Source organism: Colletes latitarsis, chromosome 9 (genome assembly GCF_051014445.1).
Source record: "Colletes latitarsis isolate SP2378_abdomen chromosome 9, iyColLati1, whole genome shotgun sequence".
NCBI classification, from domain to species: Eukaryota; Metazoa; Arthropoda; class Insecta; order Hymenoptera; family Colletidae; genus Colletes; species Colletes latitarsis.
In genome coordinates this window covers 26,058,373-26,083,621 of record NC_135142.1, presented here as the reverse complement: position 1 = coordinate 26,083,621, position 25,249 = coordinate 26,058,373, and the positions used below count along the sequence as shown (strand labels likewise).

The 25,249-nt window shown below is 45.6% G+C and overlaps 1 protein-coding gene across 1 annotated transcript; it reads left to right on the top strand.

Annotated features, from left to right (window-relative positions):
* Positions 1-11,821: 11,821 nt before the first annotated feature.
* LOC143345692 (uncharacterized) lies at positions 11,822-21,255 on the top strand. The gene is made up of 3 exons (XM_076773065.1): positions 11,822-11,957; positions 12,247-12,554; positions 21,130-21,255. Exons 1-3 carry the CDS (start codon positions 11,822-11,824, stop codon positions 21,253-21,255), a joined length of 570 nt encoding a protein of 189 aa, XP_076629180.1.
* The last annotated feature ends 3,994 nt before the right edge of the window (positions 21,256-25,249 follow it).

The window sequence follows — 25,249 nt, the reverse complement described above, 5'->3', positions numbered from 1 at the left end:
TTTTTTCACTCGCCGACGCACCGTGCTCGTCGCTCTCCCGTTCCGACTGTCGGTGTCCTCTGTTCTCCCTCCGACGGGAGCGGTTTTTCTGCTTTCTTTCCGGCGTCGCGTCGCCTCGCGTCGTTTCGTTCACCTTGGCTCCCTTTCGTCAGTGGTACGCGCTGTTTGGCCGAACCCCGATGCCATGGCCGCCCTTTGCTTCCGCTTGGCCAGGGGCCCTATCTTTCTTTCGATCGAGGATAAATGCTAACGGACCAGTTCATACGTTTCGATAGATTTCTTTCTTTCGGTTATTAACCCCTAAATCTACCACCGAATACGAGAGACCTCACGCGACTTTACATCGATTGCACACATGTATTTTTATTGAAACTTGTCATATTGAGGGTTGCATTAACTGTCCTACACGAACCGAGTTTAGTTAGTTTAGCTTAGTTATTAAGGATACGTTGTCTATACACAATCTCGCATCACACTTTTCGCAAGAGCGAAAATATGCTAGAACCGTAACCGGAATCAGCGTTGATTGGAACCTTATCCATTCATAAAATCATAAAACCTATTCTATCCTTGCTTAAAAAGTTTCTTGTTTTTCTAACAGCTTACTATTTAAAAAAAAAATGTAGAATCGAACGACTCGAAGGCGCACAGATTCCGTGGTTTAGCTATCGCTATCTAAGTGCATCGAACGAATGCTCTTTCTTAGTCCCAAAACGGAACGAGCAGATTCAAGATGTTCGACGCGAAATTGCGTCCGGTCTGTGGTTCGCGTGCTCGTATTACAGCACACGCACGCGTCCCCTGTAAATTTATCGGGTCGCATCGCGACTCTTTTGCACGCGATACCGCGGAATGGCCGGCGCATACGAACAGAATTTCACTCCCGTAACGAAGTGAAAATTGCGCGCTCGCTCGCGACTCCGTTTCTGTATAAATGATAGCTCGCCGTTAGAGCATCACCCTACTTTCGTTTCAGGCGGAAGCGAATAATACTCGCGATACCGGCAAGAACGAACCGCGCGCGTATTTTTTTCGCTAACCGCGCGTCTCGACGTGTTCTGGAAAACCATTCCGGCCGGGCGAAATTCTCCCCGGCGCAGCGTTTACGTAACGAGACCGAAACAAAACCCGACGAGACTTCCTTTTAGTTGCCTTCGATTAACCGAATATTTTCTCTCGAGTCACCGCCGCTATTATCTGAGAAGCTAATTACATAATTAGAACGAAGCAAATAGTCAAATTTTTGCGAGGGTTACTTAACTCGATACTCGACGCAAGAATTTCTTTTATTTGAACATACTTTAATTTCCAATACTCCGTATATTTTCTATTTGAGTGTACGCAAATAAATGTGGAAATTAATCCTGAATAATGCACGTTATCGTTAAAAGTTTATCGAGCAGTGTAATCGACGATTTACTGTAGGTCTGTCGCGTTAAAATCGCTGTCAGCGATTGACTCATCTTGCCAGCGATCGTATCGAAAGACAGGTGCAACCAAGTACGAGTCTTTTCGGAAGCGTGCCGACGACAAGCTTGGTTAAAGACTTTATCCGATCGCCTCGACCCGTTGAAACGAGAGTGTTTCTTCCATTTCGGCTCGCTCGTTATCTTCCGTTTCGATCCCTCGATGCATCGTTGCTGTAATAAATTCGATCGCCGATAGATTAATGCATAATAAAGCGTTAGATTTGTAAATCTGTTTGGCTCACTCGGCTCGGTCCAATCTTAAGTAATTTTCTTCCCCGCGCTGTAATAACACGGACTGTCAATTTCTCGGTACAACCATAATAACCGATCGGTTTTGCCGATCGATGTTTACCGGTTTGTCGCGGTCATCATCCGTTAGAAGAATTACAATTCGCCAAGTCCTTTCGCCGTGGGAGAGTCGTTCGATCTGGATCGCCACGAGAAAAGGAATCGCTTCGGGTAAAGCGATCCTCTCGCGAGCATCGGCGACCCGCTCGGCGAGCGGCCCGTGTCACGGTCACTTGACCAACGAAACTTTTAACGCTCGACGAAATCAATGAAAACAGCGTCGATCGTGTCCCGAAGTTATCGCAGCTACAAGTTGCATTTCAACCGAGACGGTAAAAACCGAATAGGTACTCGAGACCTGTTTCTTCGGAGAATTTATTCAAACGCGATCGAGACGAGTCCAACTACTGTGAACGTCGTTCCAATCCTACTTCATTTCACCGTTGACCAAACTTTAGATCGTTGGATCGGTAAAATGTATCTTTACGTTTGAATTTAGCGTCGAGTCTCAGAGTTGACAGCTTTTTTCTCAGCTCGTACGATCCTAGCGAATCGGAACTGGTCGTTTAAATAGTTATAGATGATACGGACAGACAATTTGTAACGACAAAAAGAAGATGCTGCGCCGTGGCGCGCAGACAGGTTGTCGGTGAATCAGAGGATGGACCGTGGGCGAGAGAGAATCGTGTAGAAAGGAAGATTGTCCGCAGGTGGCAATAACCGGAGACGATATCGGCGTTTCCAGTGGCACCAAGTGTCGGCGAGACGGCAAAGGCTGACACGAGGGTGTTCGCATTTGCACCTGGTCGCACCTGTCTCGCGTCGCGCTTCGCTTCGAGCGAGGCTCTTTAGTTTCGTGGGCAGAGGCGCGAGCGACGAGGGTTGTGATCCCTGGACCATGACCGAGCCGCGCGCACTCCTAGGTAAACGTCTACGGTATCGTAGATTCTACTCTGCCATGAAAACCGATCGATCGCGTCAAGACGAACGATAGATCGCTGTCGCGTCCAAAACGTTTCGATCGACGTTCTCCGCCTACTCTGAGATCAGAATTCGTCAAATTTTATTCGCCAAGAACAGATTCCCAATGCCGCTGAATTAACGATAACTAGTGGAACCGATACTTTTTAATCGAAGCCTATTCTACGAGAGGGCTTTGCTCGATAATGTCTCTATTTCACCATGAAATTAGTTCCAAGTCTCACGGCACCATTGCTTGTTCATCCAGAAAACCATTTCAGACCACACAGAAATTAAGGGAGTATTCTCGTTTGTCCGTTCCAACGAATCGATTTCTTTTTTAAAATCCAACGCAATAATAGAGGTAGCGTGAACGCAAATATTTGCCAAATTGGTTTACGAATCGAAACTCGTTGGTGATTTTACCTATCCCGTGAACGAAAATAGATCGCGAAATCGTAAAGACGTAAAGACGGAAACACGGTTGTTTAACAAGAAGCCAGGCTCGATCTCGCGCGTTCATTCAATGCGTTTCTTCTCTTATGAATGAGCTCGGAGATCTGTCATTAGCATAGTCACGACCCACGGCGACATCGCGCGTCCTCTCGTACCGTTATCCTCGTTGCCTTGCCACCGGCTAAACGGCTTCTCGATGTAAATTGCTCCGCTGCAAATTGCATAATCATCTTTAACGGATCGCTTTCGATCGCCGGCGAAACATACCGGTGGACCGAGCGACTCGCGATAAAAAAACCTCCTCGCGGAAAGCCTGTCGCGAACCAGCCTAATTGAATACACAGAGACGACCAGATCTAACATCGACCACGACGACGTTTATCTCTGGAAAAATACACTCTTCTCGAGGACATTTTCTTATTGTTAGTCTTTTCTCAAAACCTCGAAATGCTAGACGGTTAAAAATTTCATTGATCACACTCTTTCTCTATTTTCCCCTTATACAGAAAGTATGTTCAAGTTTGCTCTTTGGTGTAGATTGTTCACAGAGGAGAGACATCGACGGTTCGACAAGTGTTTCGAGGCGATAATCGATCGTTGTGCCGCGTCTCGCTGCTGTATCGTCGATCAGGGAACCGCGTAAAAAGAGTGGAGTGAATCGATAGTCGATAATTACAATGACGATCAAAGGAATCGTGTTTTCGGCCGTGAAAGGATCGATTGACCAGCGCGATTCAACGGTCTCGTGTCATAGAATCTTCCGTGAACTTCACGGTACCTGCGATCCAAGCAAAGAAAAATCTATACGTTGCCACGCTTCACGGGTATCGTTGCCAATGAATTATGTTTATATACTTTCCTTGAGAAATCTAAAAAGGAAAGCGGTAATAGCGTCTGGCCGATTCGAGGATTTAACGACAAGTCGCAGCTCGGAAATTGCAAGAATCCAAATATCTATCGCGTTTAGAGGGGGTAAATTAGGAGCTTCGTATGGTGCGTTCGATCGTCGTTCCCGTTGCAAAAACCAGCCGAAATGCATCGACGGAGAAAAAAGTATTGCGACGCGGAGAAGAGAGAGGATGCTGATCGAATCACGAATCACAGCGATTTCAGGTGTGAGGGGCTCGCTTCGGATCCCCTCGTCGACCGAGGATAATTCGGGCCGCTACTATGAGTAGCCGTAATGTCGGTATTAGCATTCGCTCGCATGTGTGTTATTTACACGCGCAGACGAGGCACAGGTTGCGGTCGTGGCACGGTAATCGCCACCGCCAAAACTTCGGGATAGATTAAATTGGGACAGGTAGCCGCGAGGTGAAGCGAAGAGTATCGGAGTCACGTGCGGCCCCGCGCGACCGGAAACACGGTATAAAGGGTCTCGAGATCCTAAAGCCCGTCCCTTCTTCTCCCGACTTCTTCGAAACTGATACACTAATCTCTGTTATGGCGCAACAGTAAATCGATAAAGTCGGCATTTATATTGCTTCGTGTGCAAAATAAGTTCCCCAAGAGCTTTTGTACTCGTTGCATATTTTATCAATCTACTATACAGGGTGTTCGGCCACGCCTGGGAAAAATTTTAATAGAGGATTCTAGAGGCCAAAATAAGACGCAAATCAAAAATACCTATTTGTTGATTGAGGCTTCGTTGAAAAGTTATTACTAATTAAATTCAAAAATTTCAAATCGTTCTGGAAAAATTATTTTCGGTTTCGGGGGTCAATTACAATCATTTTTGGTCATTAGACATACCCCCGAAATCCTAACCACTTTCGAGAAAAAAATTCAAGGTGTGAAATTTTTTGACGGAAAAAAAAAATTTCAAATCGTTTTGGAAAAATTATTTTCGGTTGCGGGGGTCAATTACAATCATTTTTGGCGAATAGACATACCCCCGAAATTTTGCGCATTTTCGAGAAAAAAATTCAGTACGGTCGGAACTTTAAACGTTTATAACTGTTTAACGAAGCCTTCATCAAGAAATTGGTATTCTTGATTTTCGTCTTATTTTGGCCTCTAGAATCCCCCATTAAAATTTTTTCCAGGGTTGGCCGAACACCCTGTATATAAGTCGGGATCGATCTCTCTTAACCGGACGCAGCAAAGCGTTCTGATCGGTGTTTACAATTTGCTCGACATTGTCTTTGCCAGTAGATCGTGCAACAGGAAGGAGCGTTGAAATTAACAATTTTCAAGTATCGCCGGCGTGTCTTTGGCAGACAGGAAACAGCTGAGAAAAATGGTGGGCAGGTTTTTCGATCCCATCGCGGGCTATTTACTTTGGCATCGTCCAACGAAACTTCCGCAAGAAACTCTTTCGATACTTTCTTTGGAATCCGGTTGATTTTTCCGCAGACGGGCCGCTCCATCGTCCACGTAATCTCGTGGCCGGACTTCTTCCTGTGCCCATCGGAATCGGGCGTCCTCGCCTTTCATCTCGCCACTTTCTTGCGTGCATTCCACTCTGTGCGAGTACGACGCGACGATCGCCGCCACGATATCGACAAAACCGATCCTAGGAAACTGCCCTGTCCCCGTCGACGATGCATACCAACAGCAGCGTGACTCGTCCTGCGAGACGCCATTAACGCGAAACGATCGACGATACATTTTTACAATGCGTAAAAATAAATTAAAATTAGATGTAACATCGGTACTTGAGTCACGAAATTGGAATGTTGAAACTTGACCGATTAGTTGTATCGATACTCGTGTTTAGAAACGATATTCTCCGAATTTCTGCATTATAGCGTCGCGAAGGAACACGCGTTAAAACGGTCATCGTCCATAACGAACTATCTGTGTCGACTCCAAGTTCTCCAAGCATCGATACAGTCCGATAGTTCAGCTCTGATTCGCAGTACAACGGCCCTGCAGGAGGCTGCAGTATACTTTCTCCTAATTTATAATACAAAGACGACTGATAAGGGCACTGGCACGACCGGGGGATACAACTTCAGCGTTTTCAGTTACCGATTTTATACGACGAACAAACAAATTTGTATCGAAACGCTACCGTTCTTAAACAAAAATGTCAAACATTTCGATAATATTAGAAGTATGCAAAAGTTTCCATCGCTTTTATAGGCCAGATTTCTTCGTTAATACGATAAAAAGTGAAAATTTTTAAAGTACGTATTGAAAATAACAGCTGAATCGTTGATGGTTGCTGATTCGAATGCGACAATCCGAGCGCAAAGGAGAAAGACACGTCCGGAAAGCCGTCGATAGTGGCCGATAGCCTCGATTATTCGCGGATCGCGCGGGAGATCTCTGCGATCATCTCGTTCTCGGAACCATTGAACGAACGCTGAACCATGACGCTATATTAATTCGAATCGAAACGCGGGAACGGCCGGCGTCCTGGCAATTTGTGTTCAGGCTCGTCGATCGATATCGCCGCTTGTTTTTAACAATGGGTATTAATATCGATCAGTCGTAAAGACAGTGCGCGACCGTGTTCGGCCGCGCTTGATAAACCCGCTGAATTATCGCTTTTACGACACCTTAATGCTTGTCGCCGCTACTTTACTACCGCTGTTTCTCTCTCGTTCCGCACTCCACAACGTTCGCGTTGCTATCCCCTATGGAAAGAATCGTGGATCCTTTTCTTTTTAGTCTCTTACTCCTTCGAATAAAGACTAAATATTCCGAGAATTGAATTACGTCAATCGTTATCGTCAGGGGCGGTAGGTACATTAAATTGAGTGATCGTCCGAAATAATGTAACGATATAGTAACTGTAAATATACTTGGAAAATTGTTGGACAACGGACGAAGCAGGAATCCGGAGGATCGTGTTTGATCGCTTGAAAGCATGAAGTAATAACTCGGTGTTCGCCCCCACCCCTCCTCCTCCTCCCTGATGCATAGCCGCGAAACCTAGGCGTGGAACAAGAGGCGTGACAAATGATAAAATTAGGTCGATCAATATACAAAGTGCGTAAGTGCGTCGAGCACAGACGCGACAATTGCAGTGTCGCCGAGACACGGACACGACGTTTGCGTCTTGACCGTCCGCATACGCGTGGATGCAGGGGACCGTGTCTGTATCCCGTCTATAGAGCAGCACGTTTACCGTCGGTGATTAATCCCCGCACACACAGTTGTAATTCGCCCCTGAATTGCCTCGTAAACGGACCGACTGGGCGTATTAAACCAGAGCTTTTCAATACAGCTTCTGGTCTTATCTATCAGGCTCTGCGCTATTAGCCATGACATGGATCGATGTATCTGTACGCGTCCTCGCTTCGACTGGTTTCTGTGACCGTACTTTTTCGCTACTCGATTTCCTTCTATTTTTTCCCAACATCGGCCGATTGCGATTGCTTCGTTTGGAAGAAGAAGAAGAAGGTAGAAAAAACTTGCAGTTATCGGATTTTATACTCGTCATTTGTAAACGTTTTATTTGGATTGTCGCGAAACTGAACATTGGGATTCGACTCCCCTCCGCATAATAGGTAGAGCCGCGTAAACTACGATGTCGAGTCTCGTGAATCGTACGATTCAAGGTAGAACGACTCGTGCGCGTGTCATTTGTCAAACGAGGCGCTTTTAGGGACGCTACTTCACCCTGAAAATGCATTTCAACCGCGACCATGCGATAGTCTGCACGAGCGGCGCATTGTGGTGCACATCATAGACAAAGCCGGATTATTTTTCACGGTTGCAAAGGAAGCGTGCAGTGGCATTGTGCCCCGGTACCTGGTAACAGGAACTAGTAACAATGGTTGTACTTTTTGCCTTCGTTCTTCGTGTTACACTGGTTTTACTAGACTCCTAAGAGAGTTGCCCTATACGCGAGATGAAGGATGGCCGTGGAAGGTGCAGCTGTCGGATTAAGCAAATTTACGTGACTTTGTCATTTGTTTCGAATCGTTTTACTCTGGCATCGTCTGGGAAGTATCGCTTCTTCGTCACATTTTCACTCGATCGGATTACTCTTTCTCTTTATCGTTACAAAAGCAGATAAATAAACTCGATACGTTGATCGAACGATCGCGACAAAAGCAATAAATTCCACGTATCTATGTGTACGCGTCCGTGGCCGATATCAGCTGGCTGGCAAACTCACCTAGATACACGCGACAATCAGTTTTAGCGTCTAGCTTTACTTGTCTCTGCTCAAGTTAACACCGACGTTGACGAAACTATTTTAATTAATTAATTGAATCGTGTCTCGAGTGCGGTTCAAATATCGATCGATCTCATTCCATGAGATAACTACAATTTTTCCATTTAGGAAATCGTACTTGCTTTCGATTCACTGTGAACGAAGCAAAAAAGTTGAGTGACTCAGCTCCGCAAAGAGAAATCAGGCGACAAATCGATCGGTGGTCTTAATCTTACGGTTTCGTTCACCTGCTACCAACAACTATTTTCCATGCTGCGAATTCTAATTGTAACAGCTGCTCTCTCTCTGTAGAACTATCGAGTTTATAAATCCTCTCTTAAATCGATGTTAATTATTAGCAACTAAACGTTTTCGTTTCAATTTCTAACAGAAATTTTGTTCTCCAGCTATTTCGACCAAACTCTACAAAACCCCGTTTCTATCAAATACCCCTGGTACGTTGCGCGTTCTAATACCTTCCTTTCACTTCTAAATCTCTCTATATTGTTACGTAATGTATTGTATAACTGGTTATCCAACGCGTGCAAATTATGAATATTAATCGTCGATGCCTCATTTGCGAAATTAAATTATGCGCCAAAATGATCGTGTTACAATTACGCGTGCTACCTGAGTAACTCTATTGCGGCTCGTTTTTGCGACGGCAACGCTTCTTTGGCATAGAAGCGAAAAAATTCTTTTTAGAACGGTGTAAAATTGTAAAAGTCGAAGTGGTTATTTCTTTCGAAAGAACTGTTCGGCTGTAAGCAAACAGTTTCTTGCGTTGGATAAAAAATTTATTAAAACGAAAATCAGGCCAAAATAATGCCAGTAACGGAGGGACGGGACTTCCGGGTGTATGGGCGCATCCGATAATCTCGTGGCGTAAAAGAAACAAAGAAAAAGCAAAGAAAAGAAAAGATGAAAAGAGGTGGTAAAAGAAAGGGGTCTCAGAAAATCGGCGCGCGGATAGCTCGATACACACAGCTGGGGTCAAACTGGCCGTGAAAAAGAATGGCAGCGTTTAAACAGGGCTTAAAGTCATCGGGGACGTAATCGGCCCTGTCGATCTTCGGTGGCCCTCTTCGGTGCCATAATCCCGAGCAAAGAACGGTGTTCTTCTCCATTCAGCGAGTCTTTGGACCCGGTTGGCATTGATCATTGTGTCTCACGCGATCGACTCATAATAGGCCACGTCGTTTCCATCGTCCCCGTTGCTGATACGAGAATAAAGAATCGATCACCGGGCCCGGGCTCTTTTCTCGCTTCTTCTCGCTTCTTCTCGCTTTGTGATCCACCGGCCCGGCGATCGTGGTCATCGTGGATCGTCGATCAGCGCGCCGTTTCGTCGTCCCGTGGTTGCAACGCGCACCGAAGCTGCCCGATAAGATCGTGATCGATGGATACGCGAGATCGATATTTCGTCCGTTTTCTATCGGTGGATTTGTCGGATGCTTTTTCGGACAACGGGCCATCTCGATGAAACGTATTGCTGTTGCGAGTAGCGATGGGATTCGAAGCGTTGAGAGACATTGAAATTCTATAGCGAATAAAAAGGAAAGAGATTGATAATTTGCATCGTTCTCGATAATTCCATCGAAACGCGTAATTCCAAAGTTTTTCGACTCGGCGTAGTTTACGCAACAGCTACGGCGACGGATGGTGTTCAAGTCCGACGGTCAAGAGAATGGAAAACGCGGGGTGTGCACCATCCGATTAATGTCGCTGTCGCAAACAGTTTGAGGGCTGAATCTAGGAAAAGCCGCACGCAAAAGGAGACGCTGCTGCAGGATGTTGGGATAATACACATTATAGGCCGGCCATTATTGCGCTGAACCGCTCTGCCTCTTTCTAAGTGCGCAACGCGAGCCGGAAGACTGACTACCGCGTGTCTGCTTTTCCTGCATGAATGAAATGTAATTTAAGCTTACTCAAGTACCCGTATTTCCATTCATCCCACGTTAACGTGCACGGGACTCCTACGTGCGTCTGTCTGAACGAATGCGTGATGCGTACCCATGCCATAGGGGAACGCGTCGCGTCGCGTCGCCTCGCCTCGTCTCGCCTCGCGTCGTTGGTAGCCCATGGACGCGCGGATGCTTGACGTTCGTTCTTTGTTACGTTGTCCAAAAGCAGAGATAGGCAGAAAACAATGGTGGAAATTGGCCAATTTTTCACCTGTCTGGCAACCAAAGACTTTTTACAGAATATGTTTCTGCGATAGCGGTTGAAACGGTTTCGAAAATAACTGTTTCAAACTATTTATGGTTCTTTAGAAACGATATTATATCGGTCAAAAGTCTGTTGTTTTTCAGTTCTTCGTATGCAGATTTTTATATCGATTTCAGTACGGTTCTTAAATTTTTACTAAATTCGCGAAAATATTTCTCGCATTACGGGAAACGTACGCTACAAGTATTGGAGTCGTGACCAGTGTTGCGTGCGCGCCTGATAAGCAGTTAACACTGTTTTAGAAATTTAATATCTCATAAAGTACAGTATCGTCGGTGAAAGTGTGCACGTCCTTTGCAAAACACGAATCTGTAAACCTCTGCAGACTTTAATCGTGCGCCATCGGGCAGCCGTTTCAATGGGGGAGTGTGGTACAAGGGACAGGAAGGGGGTAAAAATCGGTGAAGAGGAATCATGGCTGGATGCACTCCCTCCCTATGTTCACGCACTTTTACCGCCGGCCAGCATCGGCGTTGCTTCTGCATTTTTCGAGGGGGAAACCGACGACCTGTTGAGCCCCGTTGTCCTACCGACGAAGAATCGCGTAAATCGTTCACGGTTCGATATATTGTGGAAACACGACCGTCTTTCGAACGATCCTGGTCATGAAATCCTAGATGACCTCTTCTATTATCCGAGCCAATTCTATCGAAAACACAAACAACATTAATAGCTTCTTTCTCTTGCGTTTAACGTTGCATCGACTGCAAGCTCATCGGCTTATTACGTGAACTTAATATTTTGTATCGTTCAGATTACCTCGGATAATTCAAAGTGGTCTGGATTAGGTCAAAGATGATTTTCAAGTTCACGTTTCAAACGAAAATGAAGACTAGGAGCAGTATTCGTGGAAAATAGGGCCAAGTAGATCCAATAACGAGCGTCCTATTTCGCCAGGGATGAAAATAATTCTACTACCGGTGAAAAGATTTCGCGAAAAACGAAATTCGAAAATATCGCTGGCCAGCCCCGAGTTTACACTTTCACGTTGTAGCAATTTTCCCCGGCAGACAGGCTGCGTTCCCGCTATACTGGCCAGGTATGTCGGAACGTGAAAATCAAAGTGACCCGCGAAACAATATACTTTCTTGTACCGCGACATGCTGCTGCTCCTGCTTCTGCTCCACTTTCCCTTCTGTCTTTTCCTTTTAATGACACGCATCAGAATCGCTCGTAACGATCGGTGTCGGCCGTACGACAAATTGCATTTTGCATAATGTCCCTGCACACCGCCGCCAGTCTAGAGAGTACTGCCCGTATAAAAAGAGAGAATCGGAAGACTCGCAACCGTCAGTTTGACCCGATGGAACGTTCGAGGATGGCAAAGCCCGCGACGATCGCGATCGTCCTTCTAGCTTGCAGCGTCTCGCGATCGCAGGGAAACCACCGCGAGAACGATTCGTGGAGATCGATCGGGAGAAGGGCACGTGCAGCAGCAGGTGAATGAAACATTCCGTTAGAGCAGCTATACTCGTCCTTTTTCTCGTAATATAACAATGACGAAAATAAAACTAAACTTTTTAATCTAATTAATCTATATTTCAGTCTTTATTGTTATAATCACGATCGCAACTAGTTCTAGCAAGAGAACCAATATAACGATAAGCCACCACCGTTTAAAATTAGATTGAAACTACTCTTTTCTAAAGACCTGTCGTTGGAATTGGAATGGAATTATCCGATCAACGTAAACTGGGACCCGTTTCAAAGGGCTTTTGGGTGTTTCAGGCGCAGCGGACGAGGCGATCGCTCGAATTTTTCGAATTATCTCGAGCGGTACGTCGAACGAGAAGGACGACGAGCTGTTGGTGAGCCTCGTCAAAGAGGAAATCATTCGCACGGCGCAAAGTATAAAAACGCCAACCGGCTCGATCGAGGCAGCCGCCAGAAGGGCACAAAGGCTGGTCACCGAGTTGACGGATGCTTACACGACCGTAATTTACAAATCGAAGACCACCGAGGAGGCCAGATTCAACTTTGCGCGTTTCCAGAACACGGTGCAGAAGATCGTAGACTTTATAAAGAAGGGACAGTTTGTGACTTGAGTTTCAATCGTGCTTCAACGGACGAGCGGACGCGACTTTTCGGGTCGAGATTAAATTATTTCATCTTCCCTAGAAATAATCTGACGTTATATATACTATACCGTATGTCTGGGCCAGAAACATTACGAAGAAAATGTTCTTCGAAATAGGAAAACTATAAAATAAACAATTTCGAACAACCTACCTACGCTGGAGACAGTCTCAGGTCCATGAAACCATCGTTCTTTAGTTTCTATTAATTAAGATGTATACTCGTTAATCAAATTCAACGTATATAAATTCCTAACGACTAATAATATTCAGAAATTCTGAAACTTTAAGTATGGAATCTTACGGGTATCGTAAATCTAACGTTACGGAAGCGATCGATCGTAAATAAGTAGGTATCGATAGGACACCATGGTCGTTCGATAGACATTTTATTTTGGCGGCTAGCGAGCCGTTAGCGGCAACAAAATGATTCGTACTAACGTATGAGTCAGGCAGACGATCCATTGTAAAAGCGGCATGGGCTCATAATCTGGCGATGTAGGATCTCCTGGCCGAGCTGACCGGAACTGCGCCTATGCTCTTTCGCCGGAAGTGCTGCTGCCACATGTAGTAATATAAATTATAATGCCCTTACGGTTTTTCCTTTCGCGGATTTGCATTTAAAACGCCGGAATGACCATTGTCGTCGGAATCGGCGCGCACGATTTTCATGGAAATAAGAAAACCGCTGCCCGAGCTCGAACTTGGTTCGCCCCCCCACGGACGACGCGGTTTTCGCGCGAAAGATAAAACACCTAACTCTGAGTGGTTAGGGGAGTGGAGGACGAGGGGAGATGCGCGTGATTTCCATCGAATCGTGCCAAGGCTAATCGGAGATCAAATCTGGAAACGGCTCGCTTTCACCGGCTCGGACAATGGGCTCCGAAGCTTTTCTAATCCTTGTCCCCCCTCCTCCCCCTCCCTGTTTTTATTCTCTTGCAGAGAGGATCGTGTGCGTCGAGGATGCGTGAGATACAACAGAGTTTCCTTAATTAGCAGATATTCTAATTGCGAAAACACGAACGTGCAACAGGATAATTAAGAATTTGTAATTTATAAGGCCCGATCGAAATCCCTAAGCGCGTGATTTCTCGCCTGATTTCTAATCAAGCTTCTTATCGCGTATCCTTGTACATTTTGAAAAGCTTTGTCGCCCTTGAGAAATCGAAGGGTACCAGAAATACACGTTCTGGGAACACTCTATCTTTTTACCAGGACGTTAAAAGCTATTCGAAAGGTAGGTAGTATGTTTTCTATTCGTAAAGTTGTGTCTTTAACGAATAGAAATGATTCTGTACGGCATGGTTTGATTTTCCAAAGACTTCTGCGAGGTTGCACGGGCTCGAAGGCACCAAGAACATCCTCGAGGAACATCGTGCTCCCTCTAAAGTTACGACGGAACGGCAGCGTCCGTGGATTTTATATGGGAAACTGATTCGACCACGAAGCGGAGGATAATATAACACCGGGGGCATTTTGTTTTGTTGCACAAACGGATAATAAACATCGTTCGGGCCTGCCTGCTACCGTGCCGACTAGATAGCTACGACGATGAAACAATGCGGCATTGTCCCGGCAGCCTGAACCGCCAAAGCACAGCCGAACGAACGAACGAACGAACCCAAGCACCGTGTTAAGTCATGAACGGCGTTACTCGCGGGCTTAGAGACGTCGGATAACCAAGACTTGACCCTCGAAAGTATGGTCTCGCCGGGAAAAACTCGCCTACGGAGTTTTTCTATTCGGCAGAAACAAAGTTTGTTCTCCGCGTATCGGCAACCGAGATCGTTGCAAATCTGATAGATCTTGAGAACGGAACACATTTATCTTCTATGTAAAAAGTTATGTTATCGGTCGGGTGGTTTGACTTGTGGCGGATTGGTTCTTCCTTGTAATTATAAATAAACTCGCACCGTCCGAATAGGTCGCGTCGTAAACGATCTATAACGCGGGGGACATTTAAAAGATTTTTTTTAAACGATTATCGGAGGCTTTAGGGATCGTTGATCGACCCTCGTAAGTCGGGCGGCGTTCGATTAAAAGTAACGAGGCATCGTGGAACTGTTAAATCTAGCCAGGGCACCGAAAGAAGCAGGAGCAGCGGCATTCCGCAGGGCATAACTTAAGCGAGCTCTGAGCTCACGAAGAGAAGAGACGGGTCACGACGCCATGTGTGCGGCCTACCAACCACACCCACCACCTATTTATTTATGTCTACCTCACGGCTTTTTGTTCGTACTATCGAGCTTTCATTGCACCGTTCCACCGCGAACAATCGAGCAGCCGGCGACCTTGCCGGAAAAATTTCTTCCCGAAGGAATCGTCGGTCCCTTCGAGCCTCGAGGTTTCGAATTATTTGTATAGGTAAAGCAACCAGCTAAAACACGAGAAACGATAAGTAAAATGTACCTGTGATTCGGAAGCCAACGAATCTATAAAAATGCATCGCACGCGTCCGTCGAAATCGTGAGGACGATGTCGACTCGGATAAATTTGAAACGAAACTCGGACCAACGAGTATTACGAGCAGAAACACGCGTAACGGCTGCAGTCGCGGGAACATCTCGGCTGATACCGTTTCTTCATGATCCGAACGAATCACGAATTGTTATTTTCAAGCTGCTCGTTGGTTTTTATCTCCGTGGGAACACTTTGATCCCCTTTGACCCGCGGTTAATCTGCTAGAGGATCTCGAGACACTCAGCTGTCGTCGAGTTTCTTTCGTCCTTGGTCCCGAAATTCGGATTCAGAAAGATCGAGAGGAAGCGCGCGCCAAAAGCGAACAAGACTCGGTTGAAATTCAATGCAACCGCTGCGCTGGTACGGTATCCAGAGACATCCGTTATATTATAAATTAGAAACGAATACAAGGTTCGCTTCGCAAACTGGCTGAATAATTTATGCGTCGACGCGGACGTATCGCCGGGTTCGCGCGTCCAGGAAGAAAAGATGGCGCGAGAAACTCAATGGTGTATCGAGTATCGTCCGGGAATGTCAATTACAGGGGATTTCAGCGAATCTGTTTCGCGCGTTTACGAAGGATACCTGCCGGAAACGATTCGCGTCCCGCAGGTGTAAATCGACACTGATACTGATCCAATTAAGCAAAATATTAATTTGTTAAAGGGGACACAGGTGGCCGGCAAAGGCACATCGGGATCTCGTTGATTAATCTAACGCATCGAAGGATAGAGACAAAAAAAAAGAAATGCAACTGACCCAACGATTGCTTTTAATTATCGCCTACCATACAATTTACTCTCCTCTTTACCGTTAGAGGCGGTTCTTGATATACAATATACACACAAATACAGCACGCCCCGTGATTCGCAACAAACCGTTAATAACAAGTAACTGAAGTGTTTAAAACTACAACGTTCGCTACATTACAATACTCGGCGTTTCAAGCGAACCGTAAAGATTCAAGCATCCTGGTTAAAATTATTTTTAACGTTCCGATTTTTCCGAGCAGTGGATAATTATATAGATCAGGGTCCGCTTCTCGGATCGATATCTGAGATCAACGATCAGTTAATATTCTGTATTCTATCTTTCTCGTTCGAAAAAATCCTCGACACCAAGAAAGTAGCCTCTCTTTTGCGCGTACTCGATAACATTTAGAAAACATCGATCACGAGACGGGTATGCGATCTCAAAATTGAAACGGCTTGCTTTCCTCGTTGCCACGACGAAATCCCTCCAACAGTTATTAATTTCTCAGCGCGTTTAATTCCCCAATTACGAAAAATTTTCATCGCGCGTAATGATTGCAATCCCGCTTGCTAATTAAATCCCATTAATCCGTAATTAAAACACAGCTGGCGTTTAATAAAAAAGAATCGTAGAAATAAATAAAAAAAATGGCATCCACTACTCGGGGACGAGCAAGAATCGTTGATCGGCCCCGCGTTCGTTCGAAACCTCCAAACCGGAACAATTGGCTGGCGGATAATGAAAAAGAAGGAACGCGAGAAAAAGACGAGTTTCAAGGTGATGAAAAAAAGGATCGAAAGAAGGAAAGAGTTAAAACTAGCTATGGTAAAGCGACAGAGTTACGATCTTAGAACGAAGGCGCGCCGTTTTTCTTTTTTTCCTGGTTCGTTCTCCTCTAGCCTTCGCCTCGATTAATTCGCGCTGACGCGCGAGCACACGCTCGCGTCGTTATATCGCGGCTCGATCGCCGCGGAGGCGGCAGCGCTTTTTAAATAACTATAATGAGGGCAATTATCGTGTGCGCCGGCAAGCAGAGTGTGACGAGTCGTTGTTACACATTGCGGCACGGAGGATGATCGCTCGAGCTAGATGAAGGAATAGCACGTACAACGAGCCGTCGGGGGAGGGTTAGCTTGTGCCAGAAAGTAGGGGAGTACGGGAGTCAGGGAGGGAGGGAGGGGGCAAAACGGAGGAGAAACTCCAAGGGGACGAAAAGATAAAACTGTTCTCTGTCTAGATAAAAATGAGAAACGGAGGATGGGGCGGTAGAGGGGCACGTGGAAAGAGCCAATCAGGGGGAAGGGAGGAGAGGGCCGTGCAGTAATTACGAGATCAATGATTGAATATCACGGAATGGAAAGATGAGGAAGAGAAGAGCTTGACCATGAAAAATGGACGGCGAGATTAATACTTTGGCTGGAAAATGAAACGACGAAACACGGAATACTATATTATTTGTTCGTTATATTGTTTATTATTTGAAATATCCAAGTTTTAAATCTCATAGGAAAATGTCTCTGTTTCGAAAGAACTTTTACAAGGCTCGTAAACGTTAGAACGAAAAACATTGAAAATTTATTTTCTGTCGTAAAGCACGCATGAAAGAATGTTGTATACGTTTTTTCGAAACGAAATCATAAAAATCATCTACTTTTTAAGCGTGTTTTGACGGGAGGATTCCCTTCGAGACAATCGAATGAAAACGAAGAGCATCGGCGCGACACGGATCGACGTGCAAAATGGTCGCTGAAAGAAAAAGGACCGTCGAATCGAATAATCGGAGAAAAAAAAAACGAGTATCGGAAAGAGCGGAACAAAGGCGGCGGGGCAGGGTAGAGGAAATGGCGGAGAGAGGAGAGACAGGCAGCGCGTGGCAGGCCTCTCCCCCTGTCGACCCTCTCCTCCTCCGACAACTAATGCCTCCGTCCGTGCAACCACCTCCGCTGGTCGAGGCTATAACTACTTTCTTATTCGCTCGTTTCAGGCCAGCCTTACGGGGCCCGTGCATAATGCCCCAGCGCTCCTTACGCATGCTGAACGCCAAACGCACCCCTTCCTCCGCAACTCCTCTCGCGCCATCTTCCTCCTCCTCCTCCTCGTGGTCGTCGTCGTCCACCTCCACCTCCCCGGAAGCCTGTACTCCGAGAGGAACTGCGGGTCAGAGACTGCGAGGCATATTCGACGCAGACTCGTGGCTCGTGCCTAGATCCATTGGCGTCCGACTCCGATGAATTTGCGAGATCCTCCAACGACCGACTCTACGTTTCGCTGGAATTTCAATCTTCCATTTCCTGCGTATCGTCAGGTTTTCGAATTCTACAATTCGAATCTCCAAGTTCCAAGATAAGCTTCCTTAGGAAAATTCGTAATTATGCAATGTTTGGACGATAAGTAAGTCTAAAGAAAGTTTTATTGGTCTCGGAGCTTCTTCGAATGGTATCTCGTAAATTACCATCTTCCATAGATCTCGATGGATTGATCGGCTTTCTTTATCGGATTCGAATAAAATTTTTCTCGTAATTGTTTAATGCGTGATTTGGAAACGACTGTCCATCCGACTGGACTGGATTGTTACGGGGAATGGAAAATTGAGAGAAAAGGCGGAACGGAGGCCACTAGTGGCGATGCCTGGGCTTTATTCGGGTGACGCCGATGCGCTAATATAACAAGAAACGTGGCGGCTATTGCGCCGAGCGTACGGGAGCGAAGTAGCCTCGCTTATGGTCCGGTGGTGCCCGAGGAGCATAACAGCTCGCGGAGCATAACGCCACGAGCCATCATATCCTCCTTCCAGAAACCCTCTCCGGAGGTGTTCTCCTCCTCCCATCCCCCGTCCTCGTTCGTTCCAGTAACAGCTCCCCCTCCCCTCGACGTCGCGACGGAGCACGAGTCTTTCTGAGTGTACGCGTCACGCGTGTCCGTGCCCCACGGCAACGTGTGCGGGTGGACGAATACGCGCGTCTCGCAATCTAACGAGCAATGGATAATTCGTCGTGTATTATTATATATCTTTGCCAACGTCAAAAATATTCCTTCACTCGAGGGTGTGAGTACACCACACGAACGGGTTACAAAAACAGCTGAATTTTAAGTCTGTTTCCTGAGGTAACTATCGACTAGTCTAACGAGATCTTCTTTTTAAGCAACATTTTACCTTTTATTATCGTGCAAGATTCATCGTTAGCTCAACTCGCAAAATGGCGGAGTTATATAACACTTTCTACCGACACGTTGCTGGTACCCAATAGATCTCGGAAAGTTCTACGCATTATAATAGTAATAATGTAATGGAAAATCAGGTAAAACGAGTCGAGCTCGTCGAGACAAACCAAGGTGATAGTTTTAATGGTAACGAGTTTGGATAATTCTTTACCACTGGAAACTATCGGTACCTTCTATGGAGACTGTACCCCGAGGGTTGCTGGTACCCAATAGATCTCGGAAAGTTCTACGCATTATAATAGTAATAATGTAATGGAAAATCAGGTAAAACGCGTCGAGCTCGTCGAGACAAACCAAGGTGATAGTTTTAATGGTATCGAGTTTGGATAATCCTTTACCACTGGAAACTATCGGTACCCTCTATGGAGACTGTGCCCCGAGGGTTGCTGGTACCCAATAGATCTCGGAAAGTTCTATGCATTATAATAGTAATAATGTAATGGAAAATCAGGTAAAACGAGTCGAACTCGTCAAGACAAACCAAGGTGATAGTTTTAATGGTATCGAGTTTGGATAATCCTTTACCACTGGAAACTATCGGTACCCTCTATGGAGACTGTGCCCCGAGGGTTGCTGCTCAGAAATTCGATGGAGAAAAGCGGTACATATTAGTCGATGGGGTGAACCGAGGGGAACAGGAAGGCGAGGAGAGAGAGAAAGAAAGGATAGGAACGGATCGCATGTACACGGACGCGATGCTTATGGGACGGGGTTGCATATGTGTTGCGGCGAACGTTCGAGCGCGTACACGTACGTTTATGCACAGGTATTGCTGCCCGCTTCCGCGAACTAGATCGCCCGAGCAGATATTAGGAGCGCGTCTGCCCCGTTGGCATTGCGGCAAGTGCTGCTGGTCATTGTCCACCAGCGGACGCAGCAAGTCGGCGACCAGGGGGCAAAAAAGGAGAGAAACTGATTTTTCAGTAGGAAAATGCATAATCGGTCCACCAATTTCACTTAAACACTTTCTACGCAATGGTACATTTACGCATCCTCTTTCGATCGAGGAAATAGACGACTAATTTAGTCTACGACGTACCTCAAAGTTTCGCTTCTCGTACCTCGTTGGAATAAATACTGTCAATATTCAGGACATTATACTTGTAGAATTACAACAAAGATATTAACATATTAAAACATTTTTAATACGTGCTATCTTTTTATCCCAGCAGTTGTCACGCGCTTTCGAATCGACTTTGATTTTCAACTCCAAGAGCATAGTTAGCTTGAAAGTCACGCTATATCCGTGGTTCGTTTAAACAATCGTGTACCGATTGTAGGCGTGAAAAGTTATCTTGTTATTCGCGCTAACTTTTTTTCTTTAGAATTTACGGTACTGTTGCGACAACTAATAGTTGTCCAACGCAGGCAGGAAGCTGGCGAGGAGGTTGGTCACGAACAGATTTTCGGTACGATAATCGTAGGGAAACTACGGACGCCCATTGTGACAATGGACTCACGAGGCAGCGCGATAATTACGTCGGTAATAACACGGTAAAATAGAAAGAAGCGCTCGCTATCTTCTTCCTGACGCTGGCTACCGACTGTTGCTCTACTGACCGGTGAAATTAATTTATTTCCTGTTGTCCGTCGCGTCCGCTTCTTTTCACAAAAAGTCTCTCCGTGGATGAAAATAAATGTCCATCAAAGTTAGACACAGGAAATTTATCTAGCGTTAACGCGAGTCACGCACAGTGTTAATTATACGAGTTGCTTATATTCCACTAATCTTTTTTCGACAGGGACTCTACTCTCTTCGTCCTAACAGAATTAATTCTACCAACCGTTTGGCTCGAAATCAGCATTACAAGTGTTTAATATCATTATACCGTTGGATTGTTCCACCAGATTGTCAAGAACACATAGACCTGACTTCTAATTAGAGAAAATTCAATTATGTACTTCAAATATTTGTACATTGAAGTATCTCGCATAAATAAAAAAAACGCTCTAGCAAGGAAAATTTTTCTAGGAACAAGACGAACTCGGAAGTTGCTAGTTTTCCAGCCGGAGTCTCCTGATCTCGATATGAAACAGATTAACTTCCGGTTTTTTTTCTGTTTTTATACGTTTTTATCGGTGAACAAAGAAAACGTTCTAGGAGAAAAAAATCAAGGAGGAAAAGGAGGAGGAGGAGGAGGAGGACGAAACGAGGAGGGTAAAAGTAAGCGAACGAATGGATCCGAATACAAGTTGGAAGGAGAAGGATCGTCGGGGCGGCACCTGACCGGAAAGCGTCACAGTCAGCGCATTCAGCCTCGTTCTTTCCTTTCCCTTCACCTCGGGCTTTGCCTCTTTCGCCAACCTTCCTCCTCCTCCTCCGTCATCTCCACCGATCAAGGGTTGCTGCACCGAAACTGTCTGCTAACCGACAGCCAAAGAACCCTATCCTTCGTATGAATGACACACCACTTTCGCCTCGCACCTATCAAATTACACGTTTGATCGTTAATTAATTGGTTCGAGATCGTCGTCAGTTTGTGGTTTGTCAGAACAAACAAGAGACTCGACACCCCTTAACGCGCCTGCTCGAGTCAAACTCGGTTTAACATTGTAATTATACTCGAACGTCAAGGGGTTAAGTCGTTGAACTGATCGAGACCCAACTGTACATTTAATCGATCGCACTGTTTTTCGCACGCTATTATAAATTTATTTCCAATAAAGGAGCCCGACTCGTCGATATACACGTAGCTAGCTTGACTGCGCAACAAACGTCGATCTATAAAAATGTATGACGGTGGCCAAAAGGTGGCTTTGCAAACGAACGAGACGAAGAATAAGAGAAGGTAGCGAGAAAAGGATGAAACGAGTAGGTAAGGACACATAATAGCAGGATGTTACAACGCCCGTGTCCGGTACATAAGTATCTGGTTTCATAAATGAAAGTGTCTTCATTCATAGATACATATTTCCATACAATTGCCGCTATTGGTTCGTATCTTATGATATCGCCATTATGTGTGGCCCGGTGCATTACATATGTACATAGCACCATTATATACAAATTCCTAGTAATGCGCTGCTACTGCTGCATTCGTGATAAAGTTGTTTCGATATTGTGATATTACGGGGACGTTTGCGTTTTGCTGGATGGAAAGCGGGGAAAAGCACGGACGGAATTTTGGTGGTTCCACGACGAGGGATAATTCGCAAAACGTTTACGTTAAAAGAAAAATTGTTTAGCGTACTCTCCAAGTTAATATCGTCGGTAGTTGTTCGGTTACTTTTAGACTTGGCGAACGAGAAACGTTGAAGAACGTCTGCTCGGTTGGACGTGGAAAGTAGTAATCGAAGTAGAAATAATTAAAGACTATCGCGCGTGCTGGTACGGAGGGGCCCGTACGACGGAGGATTCCTGCAACGCGTTCCCTCGTTACATCGAATAAATCTACCTCGATGACGCCACCGCGCACGATGGACGCGCCCTGTGCGCTAGGTAGGAAGTCATCCTTCCTAGCATCCACAGTCCACACAGGAAATCTCAGACGCACCCACCGAAACAAGCCCGCCCCCTCCGTCGGAGTCGATTTAATGTTTCGTTTCCTTTACGACGATAAGGGGCTACAATTTTCGCCCCGCGAGGACGGTACACATACACGGGTAAAAAATAAAAAAGACCTTAGGGAACGAAACGTTTCCAACTGCTCCCAAGAAGAAGCACTCTTGCTGCAACAAGAAATAGAAAAATTAAATGTAAACTATGTATCTTTGTAAATAATGAGCTTCTGTGTCTGGGGAAATTTCAATGTTATCGATACTTTCTCTCCTTTTTGTGAAATAAATATTACGTCTAATTGGGTCGATTGTCGGGTGTAAAACGCGACTGTTCGCGGAGTGGACGTCTGTCGGGAGGTCTCGTTAAGGTCTCGTCGTCGAGAATAGAGAGAGGACGGAAAGGCACATAATAATACCCGGGCACGATAGTAAATTTGATAAAATAATACCCTCCTCGGGGCTGCATATTCATTTTTCCGGAGGGTTCTCCCCACGGTAGCCAGTGTCCGGGCCGAGTCGTCTACATATGTATGAGCTTCTGGTGGACCCGGTGGTTATGCCTCGGCGAACGCGAGCTTTCTGCCCTTTATTTTCGCTGGCAGCGTCTCCTCTACCCCCTTTCCACGGCTTCGAATAAACCAAAAGAGCTGACCTGTAAAAAATAAAAGAGTGGGTAAACCGGATGATTAGCACTCCTCGCCTAGCTACCTTCCTTCCGTGTGCAAGCTGCGTAACGATGCCCGACGATCATTTCGATTATGTACATGCATGTATATGCGATAGATTTCAAAGTTCTGCAAGTTTTACCGCGACGCGACGCTGTGAAAAACTCGCAAAAGAGAAATGTTGTACATGGGTTAATTTTCAAACTATCGGTCTGCGGTCTTCCATGCTACGTTTTCTTTTTGCCGGGCAGTTTTCCTTGCCATCTAAGAAAAGCAACGCGCGCTCGCTGGCTTGCATTAAAGAGCAATTAGCCGCGGCTCGCGAGCACGCTGATGCCCGGAAGCGATAGAAGCGGGCCGCGCGTGCCACCCTTACCTTTTCTTCCTCTACCGCAAGCGCGCGAGTACCTGTTCGTTCGTGTTTCCACACATCGAAACCGTTCTGTTCGAAGCGTCTTACCAGCAGCCGAGTCTGCAGGTACACCACGACGTTCCCCTGCTACCTTCATCGGCTCGCAGAATTATTCATCGACGCTACACCACAGCGTATGCAACCAGAGAAGAAACAGTTTCCACGATCGTGCTGCGGTTCGACCTAAAAATTTAACGTCTATGTAATCCAACGTTTCGTACAGTTCGATTTTAACGAAACGATTGTTTGAATCGTTCTGTATCGTGACTGGCAAAATACCAAGGATCGGTGATCGTCGGTGATCCCCTTCTTTATTCATCGCCTCGATCCTCCCTGCCCCTCTATTCCTCTGGTTGGCAGCGTAACAGCTCGCTCAATTACCGTCGCAGATAATCATTATCGCGGAAACTGCATCGCCGGGCCTCATTGCCCCAATCCTTAATTAACCGACGGCCAGACGGTAATTGGTACAAGCCGGTGTACGACACTCGATCCATCGGCGAGAACCGAGGGCACGTGGTGAATAACGTACTTACGTATATCCACCGACTTCTCTACTTTCCGTACGAACAAGCGTAACGATGGAATTTTAAGCTTATTCGATAACGAATCGGTGACCTACTTTTATTTACGCGTTCTATGAGTACACTTATTCTAACGTAAATCCCTTTTGTTTCGGATTTAGAAACAATCGCCAGAAACGGGCATTTATATACTTTCTAACTTTAACAAATTTTATTTCTCCAAACAAAATCGCATCGAGACTCTCGTATAGATACTAGAATAATAGAATTCGTAACACTTTTCCTATCGGATAGAAAGATCTCAAGCTTTCTTCTCGCATATACATACCTACGAACGCCTAATCCGTGTTACGATAAAATAGATAACTTTTAAAAACTTAACGCAAAACTAAACATTTAAATTTCGAGTTTCCAAAGTTTCCAACGCGGATTTTCGCCAAGCTAACAATTAAGTTTCGATCCACCTCTGCTTAGAATTAACGGCAGTACTATACTGGAACAAAGGAGCAAACCAACAGGTTAAATTATAATCACCGTACATCTAAAGCGCTGCGACTCTGTGTAGTGTGTAACTGTCTTCTAAAACTGGTTTTATTTTTCAATAGAAATTCTCTATCGTAAATTTCCTTTCACAGAAATTATACGTTACCGCGGGCTCCGCGATATGTAAATCGCGTCGTAATAATCGTTAGACAGCTTAATTATTGGGCTGCGAACGTCTCCGATTGTCGGAAATAAAAAATCGTCCGGAGATTCGAGTAACGCTCGTGTACGGCCAACATGGCGGCGCTCTTCTAGCGTCTTCGTCCCGATAAAATGCAGGATGAATTTAATACCGTAACTTGCACGCGCGTCTTCTACACGCAACAGCCACGCATGCTACGGTTAATTGTAATTTATGCTCCAACGACTTAGATCTACATCTTGCATGGTTACTTCATTTACTATATAGTCTGCACTTTTTGTCTCCGCAGTGTTTGATTAATTTCGCGAAATAACCTGTTTAATTAATCGGCAACTAACTCATGAAACACCGTACCCACGACTCGTGATATTATTCACTGAGCCTCGAGATGCTAAACAGCCAGGAGCTAGTCTGCGTGGCTGGATTTTTCTCGGCCC